Source organism: Gorilla gorilla, chromosome 12 (genome assembly GCF_029281585.2).
Source record: "Gorilla gorilla gorilla isolate KB3781 chromosome 12, NHGRI_mGorGor1-v2.1_pri, whole genome shotgun sequence".
In the NCBI taxonomy this organism is placed as follows: Eukaryota; Metazoa; Chordata; class Mammalia; order Primates; family Hominidae; genus Gorilla; species Gorilla gorilla.
Window position 1 is genome coordinate 68142562 of NC_073236.2, and position 14490 is coordinate 68157051.

A 14490-nucleotide genomic window follows, 5' to 3' on the forward strand; every position below is an offset into this window, starting at 1 on the left:
AGTTCAAAGTCAAGGCCACAATTCCTGCAATGCCACCACAAAGCCTAGACACACCTCTGGCCAGCACCCATGAAAGCTTGTGCACACACCTGCTCCTACCCCCCCCCCCCCACCTCTCATGCTCACTCATGTGCACACACCACCCCCACCCCTAGTCTGCCACTCTAAAGTCTACACATAGGATGGCTGCACAGACCAAGAACAAGTGGTGGAGTTAATCCGTGTGAGTATTTCTCATCCCAATCCTCATCACCATGGAGAACAGTTTAAAGAGGCCAGGCACCCCCTAAACAGGGCCCCCCACCCTTGCCCCTAGAGACAGACACTGATCTACGAGCCCTCGGATGCTGAGCACAGACCTGCCTTATACACGTTTTGAGTCACCTCCAGAACTGGCCACTCTCGACACAAACCAAAACATTTCTAGAAACCTGAGAAATGCTCCGTGGTGAGTGCCAGCCCATGGCCTGAACATCAGGCAAGGGTCTCTGGTGACATGTTCTAAATGTGTGGCCAGCTCATCCCAGGACCTAGGCAGATGCTGGTAAGAAGGCTTTGGGAGCAGAGAGAAGGTGTCACTGAGGAGAGACAGGAAGGGACCAAGATGGAAGGGTAACTCTGGCAAGAGCAGGTTTGAGCTAGGAGGGGTCCTAGGACCACAGCCAGGACACAGTGAACACATCCAGCATCAGCCAGGGCTGCATCAACTGTGAGGATGGAACAGGCTGCCGAGACACACCGGTGGCGCAGACAGAAGCCAGCCAAAATCCAAATTCTGCCAGACCTCTCGTCCCTCCTGTCCCCAGAAGCCAGGGCCCTTCATGCTATCTGCATTGGGGAAGGAGGGAGAGGAAGAGAGACCAGCCATAGTTATCTAGCAAACCATTGGAACTGCACCCAGGGTCAGCTGCCTCCTGGGTTGGCCTTGGAGCGCCTGTCCTCCAGAGTGCCAGGGACATGGGGGAGAGGCGAGTGAGTGAAAGATTTCCTGGATCAGCCAAATCAGAGCAATAGATCTCAGAGAAAAACATGGAACAAAGTCAGATACCAGAAAAGGGGCTTCCCCAGAGGGCCAGGGCTCCCTGCAGAACAGAACTGGTCTCCCTGCTGGGTTTGAGGCTTTTGAGAACAGAGTTTTGTCTCTTTCATCAGACAGGGAGCTCCATGAGGGTAAGGTCCAAGCCTCCCCCATCAGAGCAAGTCAGTGTCATTTCCTCCTCCTCCCCTGTCCCAGGCCAGGGGAGGCCCAGCCCCTCCCCAGGTGGGTACACCTCCAGGAGCCCCATCCCAGCTCCCACCAGTGCTGCTGGTCTGGCCGGCAGCTCTAGCCAGAGTGGCCGTGTGCTCCCACAAACAGCACAGGCCCAGCTCTGGCTCAGACCCCAGCCCCAGTTCCCTCATGTCAACGCCGGGAGGATGGCCAGGCTGGGCCTCCTCATCGTCTGCCTCTGGCTGTGCTTGTGGCCAGCAGGACCTAAAATAGTCCCTCCCCATCTGAGTGTGCAGACATTTTGAGGGCAGCACACACAGAACGGAAATCCTGCTGGGCAGGCCCTGCACTTCCCTGCACAATCTCAGACAGGCCCATGGAGCAGCCGGGAAACAGGAGCCAGGAGCAGGCAGCCAGAGTTTGGGGCAAATTATCTGCCTAATTCAGCTATAAACACCCAAGCAGCCCAGAGGCACTAGCACTGAGTTTAGCTAAATTTCACATAGGGACATCTGAAATTTCCATTTGGGTTTCCCCAGCCAAGAGAGAGATTCCTCCTCAGATCCATACAGACAGTAGCCAGAAAATTCGTCCATCCATCCATCAACCCATGCACCCATCTACCCACTTGCCAAGACAGACAGACTTTCATTAACACCTCCGCTAAGCGAGGCCTTGTGCTGAGCATTGAGAATACAAAGAGGAAGGAGCCGCAGTTGCTCCCCTGAGCTTAGCCTGGGGAATATGCTAACATTGACAGAGACAGCAGGCCCTACAGCAGCACAGTGACCCAAAGATAGGCAAGTCTCATAGGAGAAGAGGAGCCAGGAAAGACTCCCCCAAAGAAGCGACCATGCCTAAGTTAAGTCTTAAAGAATGATCAAGAGTTGGCCAAGGGACAGGGGGCAGGAGGTCTTCCCAGCAGAAGAGCTGGCAGGGCAGAACCCTGGAGAGCCACAGAGGCTGGAGAGATGGAACGCAGGGCTTCTGAGGACTTTTAGCATCAGTGAAACTACAGATGCAGCAAGGCCCGAGGACACAGGTGCTGTCTACACAGGCCTGGAGGCTCTGCCTCTGGGTGGCCCAGAAGTTCTGGGAGCCCCACCCAGGGTGCCAGGGGTATGACCAGTATCTTGCAAAGCCCAGAGAGGAGGGTGACAACCTGGAACAGATGGTGAGTTCAAGGCTGGTGCTCACAGTGAGACCTTTCTCCATGTCTACTGTGGGAAGGACCAGATGGGCTCAACCCTACAGAATCCAGAGCCACTCCATGGCCCACAGTGGGGGGAGCGCTGCCCCTCAGCACAAGATGCCACAGACCTCCTGCCATGCTCTGTGGCATTGGCATCTGCATCACAGGCTGGCCCTCAGTTGCTGAGTATGCAGCAAAAGGAAGACTCCTACCTCCCCCAGGGCTGGAGACCTTAGAATAAGGCCCCTCCCTGCCTCCTTCCTCCTTTTCCCTGCAGATGGAGGAATGGGGCGAGATGGACTCTTGGCTTGGACACAGCCTCCTCTTTCTAAGCTGTCTCCAAAGAGCCACCAAGCACAAGCCCACAGAACAACCTTCCCCCTAAGAAGGGGCCTGTCCCAGATAAGGAGATGGGGCTGGAGGACCCCAGAGATGGCCCACTCACTCCCTCCCCTGTCGTACTTCTCTCATTTGCTCCTCACCATGATTTTCTGGTGATCTCCAGGAGAAAGCCCTCACCATGGCCCCCAGGGTAGATGGGCTATTTTTCACATATGCATCCAAGAAAAGGGATTGAGTCTTGCCCAGATGAGCACACCCCACCCGCCTCAGCCAGACTGAAAGCTCCCATCTGGGTCTCTCTACTGGACAGTGTCCAGCCGCTGGAGCCCAGAAGGGGATGTGTACAGAGGCTGTGTGATAATGAAGGGTAGGGGAGAAGGGGTGGGAATTGATGAGGAATGGAGGGGAAAGGTGACCCAGGCCTCCCTGGAGGATGCCCATCCTACCTGGATGGGGATGAGGGGCTCCTTGTCATCAATGTCGATGAGCACGTCTTCCCCAGGACTGAGTAGGCTCACATCATCTGCAGGGGAGGGAGACATCCAGGCCTGAGAGGGGCTCTCTCAAAAGGCTCACCCCTCACCAGCCCCAGGGCTCAACCAAGGGACCAAGACAAGACCCTGCAGTCTCTCCACATCTCTCAGTCGGTATCTCTCTGTTGGTATCTCTCTCTTCCTACTTCCCAATAAGTCCCTCTCTCATCTCCATCTCTCCCATCCTCCTTCACATGCTCTGTCTCCCACTTCTGTCTTCCTCTCCTCACATTTCTTTCCTCCCTCCCCGCATCATTGTCTCCCTGCCCTCTCTCTCCCTCCCCCTGGGCCCACTTTGAGCCCTTACCCCTCAGCTCCAACGGGTATCAGTCACCTGCTCCTGGTGCCCCCCACCCAGAGCTAGGCTCTGCCCTAAGCAAGGTCTCCACCCTGTGGTCTAACAGAGCAGAAACCACTTCTCATTCAGGTCTCCATAAGAGAAGGGTTTCAGGATGCATCTCAACTAGGAAGGGTAGCTTGGCCCTGAGGCTCCCCCTTCCCTGACCTGCCCATCATCTTCCCTTCCCCTACCTGGGCCACCCTGTGGGGATGGACTCTCTGCCGAGTAGGGGTCACACAGGAAGCTCTCCAGGGAGCGGATGGTACACTGGCCCACCACAGGCCGGCGGCCAAACTGGCGGTTATCGATGACCTTGACAGTGATGGGGGGGCAGTAGAGTTCCTCCCTGGGCAGCATCTGGGTGGAGGAGGAAGAACGCACTGGCCTGAATCCCTCTCTGGGAAGTCTCCAGGTCAAGCCCAAAGAGCAGAAAACGACTATAAACCGCAGATAATCCCCACAGCCAGAAATCCAAAATGGTGGCTGGCCCAGAGCTGGGCAGTCGAGCGAAGCCACACACCTTTTCTGTCGGCCTCTTGAATGCTGCATGCAGAGGCTGGCTTTCCCCCCACAGCTTTACCTTCCAAATGCATCCCGTTCAGCCTGAAGTGAAAACAAGGCTGCGCTCCCTCACTGGCTGGGGAGTGGGCGAGGGGAGCTGGCCCGGGACTCAACATTTCTTACAGACAGTCCCCCCAAGTGGATACTCAAGAGTTGGCTTACAGACCCAGATTCTTCCCCCTACACACCCCAAAAGCACTTTGAACACAACTTGAAATAATTTATACGCTCTCCTTCAGGGGCGGCTTTGGCTCGGCCAAGAGGAGGCTTCTGTTGACAGCCACTGGGCCTGGAATTTCTACAGCGCTTTCATCTTGCAAACCATTTTCTTTTCCTCAGACCTGCCTTACTCTGGCCACTAGGTCTAGGCATCCCAGGGAGCTGGAGAGGCCTGGAGGGCCTGAGGGCTGTGGGGGTGAGCTCCTTTGAGGGGGCCCAGGCTGGGGGAGGACACGGTCAGAAAAGGTTTGGAGGAATCCTGGAAAGCCAAGCCCTAGCAGGTCCCCAAAGGCGCTCCAGGGGACTGAAACCTGTCCCAGAGGGACAACAGCCAGGGGATGTCTCCTTGGGACTTTCGCTGATCTAGGATCTGGGTATAGGAGGAGCAGGTTGGCCCCGTTTGTCCTACTCAGAGGCCTGAACCCTTCCAGTGAGGAGGGTATGAGCATTTCTCCCCATGTTCACAGGAAAGTGAGGGGTCCTACCCTGGATCCCGCAGGGAATTGAAGCACAAGCCCCAGGCTGCTCGGGGACATGTAGAACTTCTAGCCCCAGGACTCTGGAAGGGGACAGTAGGGAGGTGGGGCTCACCACTTCCATGAAGAGGGTGCAGATGTCAAAGTTGGGGTTCTTCCGGAGGTTCCTGATGACACAGGACTGCACTGTCTGGCCCCCACACTCTACCACGAGGCTGGGGGAGGAGATGTTGGCCAGCTGGTAACTCTTCATGTTCCGCAGGCCCCATGCCAGGATCTAAGCGCACAGAATGCGGAGAGTGGCTCAGAAGGCCCCGGGCCCCAGGAAAGGCTGGGGCCAGGAAGGGGAAGGGCAGGCTGCTCCCAGCCCCCACGCCCAGGCCTGGACGGCTCACCTCGATGGCGGTACGCTGGAGCGCTGGCTTGATGTTCTGAGGAACCATGTAGATGTTGGCCTCCCTCTGGGGTGGTGGGTAGGGCAGGTCTGTGTCCTCAGACTGCAGTGGACCGCAGGTAGAATGGAGACAAAGGTGGAAGGAAGACCAAGGCAAAAAGACAAGAGAGAAGGACAGATAGGACAGAAAGAAATGCCAAGTGCAGGGAGAAACAGAGAAGGAAAGACAGAAGTGGACAAACAGGGAGGCAGAAACGAAAAAGCTAAGTCAGTTTCGGCCAGGCATCATCTTCTCCAGGATCACAATTCCAGCACCTTCATCCAGGGTTCAGGTCACCTTGTTTCAACTGAATCCCGTCACCCCTCCTCCCATAATGCAGGCTCTGATGCCCCCTGAGCTGCTCCGGGTCTGCCCCTCCCTGATACACACACAGCATATGCGTGCACACACTGCCTATTCCATCCTGGCAGATCCACTTCAGCCCCTCTCAGTCCCAGAGAGGACCATGTGCCTGCCTGCCAGCCTGGTTCTCCTGCCTCCTGGCTCAGACCCTTCCGGGTTATCATCTGTCCTGGTATTTCTTCCCCACCCCTAGACACCTTCCAGCCCCAAACCCCCACCTCTCACACCTGTCCCCTGTGAGGACAGAATACTTGCATTGTGAGCCAGAAAGAGGAGAACAACTGACCAATGGGAGAAGGGGCTCCCCAGAGCACCAAAGCACACTGCTGGGGAGGGTCTCTCTCCACTACAGAGACGAGCAAGTGTGTGTCAGTTCTGGCCTACTAAGAGTTTGCCAGAAAGAGTTGGGCAGGAATCCTCAATGATCACAAAGAACTACATGAGGAAGCAAGGTGGGGCAAGGGAGGCAGATACTGCCTTAGATAGTTAACCACCAATAACAGCAGTTAGGAACACAGGTGTGAGTCCTAACTCCACTATGTATGATGTTAAATAAATTATTTCACCTCCTATAGCTGAATGTTTTCATCTATAAAATGGTTAGCAAAAGTTGTCAACTTCTAAAGGTTAGGGTGAGGGTTGAGGAAGTTAATACCTGTATAACATTTAGAGCTTCATGTAAACCTTCAACAGGACTATTAGCCCATGTGGTGTCTTTGTGACGATTAGAGAAAGATGTGCTTAAGACTCTTTACTTCCATGTCCGAAAGTTATCATATTTTCTGAGTTTATTAGAACAAGACACTTTACTGCCACCTATTGGGAAATTGTTATAATAAATACAAGTATATGGTGTCTGTGCTAGAAATGCAGCCCCTTAGACACAGTGTCCTTGTGCAGTGCCCAACCTGCACATCCATACGTGGAGGGCCTGACACTCAGGAAATGTTAACTATAATTAAAAGGACTGTGATAGACACTTTACAGAGCTTGCCTCATGTAATCTCATTTATTAAACAATGAAATCATTGGATTCATTCTCCAAGTGACTTCTGTTGGGTTCCTTCTGCGAGGATGGTACATCCATACAGACGCTCTGCCATAGATGGTGGGAGCAGTCAAAGCAGAGAAAGATATCAGCTTCCCCCCACCTCCATGAGTCACTTCACAGCCTACCGAAGCCACGCTCCTGTGCAGCGACACCCTGATGACACCATGTTTCCCCCAACCTACAGCAGTTGGAAGCTTAGTCCTAGAATCAGACCTCAACTCTAGTTCCAGCTCTGCCACCTCCTCGCCATTAGACCTTGGGCAGATTACTCAACTTCAGTGACTCAGTATTCTCAGATGAAGATCTGAGATAAGCTGCTCTGAGAATTAAATGAGAGAACAAATCTGAAGAGCGCCTGGCACACAGGAGGCGCTTAGTAAACGGCTGTGACTGTAACTATTACTAGAATTGTTGTTAGTACCATTGTTTTTGCCATTGGTGTCGGTGTTGATCTCCCCAGGGTGACTTCAAGAGAGCTGAGCCATTAGAAGCATCTTTCAGGGCAACACTGGCTTTATTACTATCTCTAAGTCACCAGGGCATAAAGCAAAAAAACTTATCATTTTCCTCCAGACCCACAATGCAGGTGACATGATGCAGGAAGCACCTGCATTCCTGACTGTCTGATAAGCAGGGGTGATGGACAGGGCTGCTGCAGTGCACAGCTCCAGGGGCTGCTATGCATGTCACAGTCCACATGAAAGGTGCCCTTGGAGGATAGAGGCAGGGCCTACACAGCTTCTGCAGTGACCTGGCTGCCATGGGGACCCCCAGTTTGATGTCCTCCCTGGGCACTCCAAGGCCACCAGCTGTAGGTGGCAGCACAGCAGGGTGTCCTCTTTAAAGACAGGGTTGCACTTGAATGCCTGCTTGTGGTCTGTTCATGGCCCCTTATGGCTAGTGCCCAACCCAATATGGACCCAGAGCCAAAAACCCAAGACAAAGAGGGGCCAAAAAAAAAACCATCAGGGAGGGAACAGCCCCAGGATACCCTGAGTGGAGTGGCAGAAAGACCAATCTTTCTCATACACTTGTTCTCTTAAAATCACTAAGGAAAACTCATGAATACATTCCTCCCAGAATATTTCCTCTCCAGGCCCCCAAACGCTGGGCAGTATCCACTTTATCCCTCGTTTCCTCGGTCTGTCTCTCCCTCGGGGCTCCCTCGAGCTCCGTGGTGATGACATTCCTCTCTAAAGGCTGGGGACCAGGCACCGCATCTTCAGGAGCCTGCTTGCTGAGGACAGGGGAACAAGAACCTGGAGAAGGTTAAGCTCCAGTACCGTTTGGAGAAGGCCCTGGAGGAAGAAGGCAGGAGCACACAGCTGCGGAGCGTCAGGCCCAGCGGAGGCAGAAGGAAGAGACAGGCAGAGACAGTGGTTAGAGGTGTGTCCAGGCAGCTTCCTCAGCATGAGGCCACAGCATGCATCCCAAGGCCATCTCTGTCCACCGTGCTGTCCCCAGGGGTCCCAGGACATGCTTCTTCCCTGCCATTTCCTGCCACCTCCCAGGGTTGCCTGCCTCTGTGGCTCCCCCTATGACCATGCGTCCAAATGCTCCTCCCCAATTTTTCACACTATCTCCTGGATCTGCTCCTTCCCAATTTAAAGACATCCCCATCTCCCAAATCCACCCGCGCCCTCCTCTCTGCAGGCTCCCTCCTCTCCTCTCTCTAATCCTGTCTCCATCCACTACCTCTCCTCCCTCATGTCCACACCACCCGCTGCCCAGCGCACCCTGCTTCTGCCCTCAGCACCCCTCCCTGGAAATTTGTCTCCAGAGTCCCCTACCCGAAGGACACTCGTGGGCTCTTCTCTCTCTCACCCCCTCAGCAGCATCTGGCCAGCTAACCTCATCTCCTTCCCAAACAGTCTGTCTGGATCCACACTGCTGGCCCCCACCCTGCTTGCTGAGCCTCCTCTGCAGCCTTCCCATCTTCCTCCACAAGCCCTGATCTGCTCCTTTGCCCTCTCCTAGACTTTCTGCTCCCAAACATCTCTGCTAAGCCCCAATATCTTACTGCTTAGTTCATTAATGTGTCCTACTGGCCTCTCCCACTGAACTTGTCCAAAACTGGATTCTTCATCTTCCCCCTCAGAACCTGCTCTCTTCAAGTCTGATCCCACCATCTAGACAACCAAGCCAAAAGCTCCCACGCCACCCTTGGCTCCTCCTGCCCCTCATCGCCCTGCCTGACTGATCACCAAACACTGGTAATCCTGTCTCCTGAACATCTCTCACGCCCGCCCACCCATCTCCTTCGCTCAGTGCAAGCCACCACCCTCTCTTGCCTGGATTCACCACCATCCCCCTTTCACTTGGTTTTGACACCCTCTCCCAACAGCCCACGCGTGCTACAATCTGCAGCCAAGGCGGGCTTTCTAATAATGTCACTCTTTGTTTCAAGTCCTCCAATGTCTTCCCATCTGCTCAGGATGAAGTGCAGACTCTTCAAAGTAGCCTCCACAAGACCTCTCATCTTCCAGCTCCTGCTGCCTTCTCTGGGCATGTCTCTCATGAGATAAATTTCCCCTTGATGACCCCAAGTAGTGATGAACCACCTCCTGGGACACACGCAACCCCTGCCCTTCTGAATGCTAGCAGGTTGCAGGAGGCACCATGCTCTTTTAGCTTGGAGGCTTGGAGCTCAGTGGTCCCTCTGTCTGAAACACACTTCTACCCCTACTCCTTCTGTACTTCCTATACAGACAGCAGGTGTCCATTTAAATCTTTCCTGGTGCCCCAAGCTTAAGTACCCCCATAGTTCCCATAGCAACTTACACTTATTCCCATAGAAAGACACATCAATCCATCACCTGTGCTATCTCCACGTGTTCATTTGATTGTGTCCTTGGTTAAACCAGCAATTCTGTACACAGGGACCACAGCTGAATTCCCCCATCCAATAAATAAATGATTATGAATGGATAACCGAAGTGGAAGAGGGAGGGTGAAGACAGAAGAGTGGGTGGATGGGAGGGTAAAGGAATGAATCCAACACACACTGTCTTCCTTCCTAGCACCCGTGCCTGCTCCAGCCTGACCCTGGGTCCTTCCCAGGCCTGCTCATTACTCCCTCTGGTTCAATGGGCTTTCTTTACTGCCAACTGAATCTAACCCATTTTTAGGGCCTAATTCAAGGTCTCTAGAAAATCTCCCCAAAACGCTCCAGAAACGTCTTATAACCTGACTCTGACTCTCTTAACCCCGTCTACATGACCCTTTCCCCACATACCCCATTCCTATGGTCCTAAGGAATCTCTGATCATCTCCCAGGCAGGAGTCCTGAGGTCTCTGCCAGCTCTTGAGCTTGGTTTTCAACTTTTTTTCTGGTCCAGCCCACTTGAGGGGTACAGCACCACCCCCCCAGGACAGTAATTCTCAGTGAGGGTGCTGCGACCCTCACTGCAACTGGGAAGCCTCTCAGCACTGCTGGGCAGATGGGGTGTAGACTGAAAGTGCCACCAGAACATCCTGATTCACTGTCCTGTGGGTGATGGGGGACTCTGATAAGCCTAATCAGAGGAAGCCACATTTGACCAGCTCCCGTCTTGCTCCCCTCAAACGCAGGGCAGACCAGGGGCGGCTGCAGAGATGGGTTCTACAGGTGTGCAGTGTTGATTAAGCCAGCCCAGACCAAGAAGACCCCAAGAACAAGTGAAGCTCTCTCCCCTACCAGAGCTGAAGCCATCCTCAAGCCCACTTCAGTCTATCAGTCCCGCTGGCCAGTTTACCACGAAGAACCAAGGCCCTGAGCCATGAAAGGGGCTCCCCAAGCCCAGTCTAGGGGCCACCATGTTAGACAGGAGTCACTCCCAGGGCAAGGGAAGTGTTGGCAAGCCTCCTGCATCAGCCCGGTGACCAGTAGCCTATGGACCCTCACCTCACCCAGCAGGGGACAGAAGACTCTGCAGTCACATCCTGGTTCCTCGGGGAGCTCCAGGCAGGGGGCAGCCAGGCAGGCTGGGAGGGCTCCATTGTCTGCCTGCCCCACCCAGCTCGTTAGGAACAACATGTTGCTCTAATTACACTTCCCAGGAAAAACAGTGTTTTAAATTAAGGCCTTGGGGGAGGAATGGGGGATGGGGGACCACTGGCTTTATTTTCCTGATTGCAAAACACCAAATTTTTCCTTCCAGTGGATTTGGGGGTACAGGAGAGTACCCCGGGTACATCTTAGAGTAAAAGCCATATACCCTGCAGCCTGGATGGGTGGATGGAGTGGTATCCGGTGGCCCCCACCCCTGAACTGGCAGTAAAATCAGCCACAAAGCATATGATCCCTCCCACCAGGGCATCCCCTACCCCAGCAGGAGAGAAGCAGCAGAAGCAAGGGTAATACTCTAAACCACACCCCCTCCCCTCCCCACCTCCCCGAAATGGTCAGGATCACAAGCCCCATGGGTCTTCTTCTACACATGTTCTGTATCCTAGGGGGCCCTGGGCATTCAGGGACCTACCATCACCTCTGCTGCTGTGTGTGCGTGCATGTGTGTGCCCTCGAGAGTGTACACACTCGCACACGCTCACACGTGCATGCACACATTCTCCAGTTCTCAGGAAATCTAAAATTGCAGTTTCTTTGAACTCATTCCCCTTGGCAGCAAGGACTGCCTTTGTTCTCCATACAAAAAGGAAAAGAAACGAGACAGAGGGCTCAGAAGAGGCGGGGAGAAGGAGGAAGCTGGGGCCAAGGAGCAAACAGGAAGAGTGAAACACGAAAGGAGAGTGGGAAGAGATTCAGGAAGAGAGGGAAAGACAAAGAAAATGCAGACCGGAGAGCGAAAAGGAAACCCTTCCCTACATCTGTTCTGTCTGCGAGGACCCAGATCTCCCGGACATCATCAAAGCCTCAGACACACCATGCAACAGCCTCACTTCCTGACCAAGAGCCACAGAGAGAGGTGTCCCAGATGGGCATAAAGCCTGGGAGAGGGGAAGTTTGTTGTCCAACAGGCCACATCCAGGAGGTGACATGCCCCCAGCCCAAGACACTGCTGCCTGGGCCACCTCCCCACATTTTCTACCAATCCCAACTTCAAAAGCTAGCTCAGTGGCACCTCTTCCGGGAAGTTACCCTCACTGTCCTGCTCTGGGAGCCTTCGACAAGGGCAGACAGTACTTCATCTCATTCACAGGCACTGTGGCTTGGAAATCTCCGCACCTGGCTGCGCTAGCTGAAAGGCACTTCCCACAAGAGAGGATATCCTTAAACCATCCTTCAGAGTCACTTGCCCCATCCGTTCCTACTGGCCTGTCTCCAGTCCAGGCCCCTATCTCAACTGGCTCAAGAGCCTCCTAGCTAGTCTCTCAAACCCACACCTCCTGCAGCCAGACAGCTCCCCAACACACCCATCTTCCCTCACTGCCCCCTGACTCTCATGGGCTCCCATGGCCAGGGGCTCAGGAGGAGGCTCCCAGCCCTCCAGGAAGGCTTCAGCACTCTTCACAGGGATTGGGCCAGGAGCCTGGGAGCAGCCAGATGGGAGATACAAGGCAGGAGCTTGGTCACAGCAAAGAAGACAGAAAAACCCTGCTGCGGTCCTGCTTCCAGCAGGACCAGTGGCAACAGAAGGACCACCCAGCCCTGGGGCTTCTTAAAGCGAAGAGGACTCAGCATCTTGGCATCAGGCTTAGCCTTCAAGTGAGAAGGACATGGGCTGAGCTAGGGGTCCCAGGGCTGTCCCCTGGGACTGAGGGAGGTCACAAGGTCATCTTCTGGGGCTGGTCCCTGGACCAGCAGATCATTCATCCCACTGGGATAGGTCCTCCTTGGACCCTTTGAACCTGCTGGCCTGGCCCAGCCCTGTGCCTAGCACACTCCTAGGACTTGCTCTCCCCTGGCCCTGCTGACCCACACCCACCCTCAGCCTGCAGCCTGCTTGGCCCTGCAGGGGGCACTCGGTGCTCTTCGGGCTCTGGCCCACGAGCTGCAGTTTTGATTTGCTTTCTGACGAGACTGCAGCCAGATCCCGGCCCTCGGAATCTGAGCCTTCACTGTTATATATTACGAATCCAGTTATTAAGGATTTTAACTTTTTTTTAATAACTCATCCCTGGGCTGGGTCTTCTTCAGAGCAGGCTGTGGGTTTTGGCCACAAAGTGCACTCAATCAACAGAGAGGGCTCCGTGCTGCTTCCCTGGACAGGACTCCACCTCCCTTTCCAAATCGGCAGTCTTTTGCAACTGCAGCCAGAAGCAGGAGGCCGCCTGTCAGGCGCAATTACAGCGAGCTCACTTGGCGGACCCCACCTCGGTCTGGGAGCAAAAGGAAGTGAGGTAAGGGGTGCGGGGCCTGTGGATCCCACATCCTGACTCTGCACTTCAAGTCCAAATTGCACTGAAAATGTCAAATAGTGTCCGCTGTCAGTCTGGGGATTCCCTAATGGCAGGAAGTGGCTGCCCTTTTCCCAACGCCTCGTCTGACCAGGGCTCTCCTTCCTGTCTCTCCACCCAGGTCTCTGCCATCCACCCTCCGGCCTGGCTCACGACAATCCACCCACAGATGCACAGGAGGCCATAGGGAAGGTGCATCTCTCCTCCCATGGCAAAGGATGCAGCCTTGCTTTATCTAAACGCAAACTCTAAACGTCTTCCAGTCCCTAGGAGGTCCCCAGCTCGCCCCATCCCCCAAACCAGCCAGGACCCAAACTGGTCCTTGGCCTTTTGAGCCAAAGCCATGTTTCTCACTTTCTTCCTAAGTGCTGATGGGCATAAAGACATTTGACTAATGCCACCTCCACCAGAAAGGCTTCCTTGACTACTCTGGCCCCTTCCAAACAATTTATTCTTCAAAATGTGCCACCTGGTACTTAATCATTTAAGCATCTGTATTGCTATTCATGTTGTCTGGGTGAAATCTGGCCTCCCAGCAGGAAAGCAAGCTTTCTTAGACCAGGATCACCCCCAGGACACACTCTGGGCAGCCCTGAATCCACACACAGCATGGGGAATAAAATCCAGACAGGTCTCCATGTGACAGGTGCCTGCTGGGCACCAGGAACCTGGAAGGCTCCAGGTGTATGCTTGAAGGCTGGCTTCACCTTCCCTCTACCTCGGCCCACCCACCCCAACCACCATGCCCAGCTCACCTCATCCAGGATCCTTGATGTCTCCTGCACCTGGCCCACAGCCATGGGATGTGGCACATCCAGGAGATGGTGAGAGGGGTTGGGAGGGGAAAAAGTTCTCTATTAGTATCAAGGAGCACTAGGCAGGGCCAGAGGTCAGCATGCCAGATGCCAGCACTAAGAGGAGCCAACAGAAACCACCTCCCACCAAGGGTAAGAATGATGCACTTCCCAGCCACGCCCCCAAAGTGGTCCCTGGGAAAGAAGGTGTGACGGATGTCAGTGCAGAGGGACGCTGGGAAAGGCTAAAGCATAAGCCTGGACGCCAGGAATCTCTGGAAGCAACAAAAGGAAAGAGAAGAACAGCAGGTGATGGGAAGGGCTTGGGAGCCTGTGGCCTTGGCAAGCCGAGGAGAACCAACCTAGAACCCCCAGGAGCAGGCAGCACTGAGAGCAGGAGCTTAGGACAGGGAGGGAGAGCTGGAGGGGCAGGGCTGGCGAAGGAGGGCCTGCATGAAGGGAGGGCCTCCCAAGAACTCTCTAAAAATTGTGTGGGCTGCCTTGTGAAGGACAATGGAGGTGTCCGAACACAGCCCAGATGACTACTTCTCATAGATGCAGCTGAACTTGGCATGGAATCAGGTAATGCATCCAGTGCACCTGGGTACCAGTCAAAGCTCAACATTTTCTACCAAGACC

General features: G+C 54.3%; 1 protein-coding gene across 16 annotated transcripts in view; it reads right to left on the reverse strand.

Moving 5' to 3' along the window:
• The window catches only part of DYSF (dysferlin), a 231031-nt gene that overhangs the window by 69229 nt on the left and 147312 nt on the right, over positions 1-14490 (reverse strand). For 15 of the 16 annotated variants that reach the window (XM_004029397.5, XM_004029399.5, XM_004029398.5 and 12 more), the window contains 5 exons: positions 13813-13842; positions 5269-5370; positions 4989-5150; positions 3809-3974; positions 3191-3267 (listed from right to left, as the gene is read on the reverse strand). In XM_004029397.5, coding sequence (XP_004029446.5) covers positions 3191-3267; positions 3809-3974; positions 4989-5150; positions 5269-5370; positions 13813-13842 — 537 coding nt within the window. Of the gene's footprint in view, positions 1-3190; positions 3268-3808; positions 3975-4988; positions 5151-5268; positions 5371-8004; positions 8047-13812; positions 13843-14490 lie in introns of all 16 variants that reach the window. The other variant, XM_055378076.2, reaches the window with a different exon arrangement.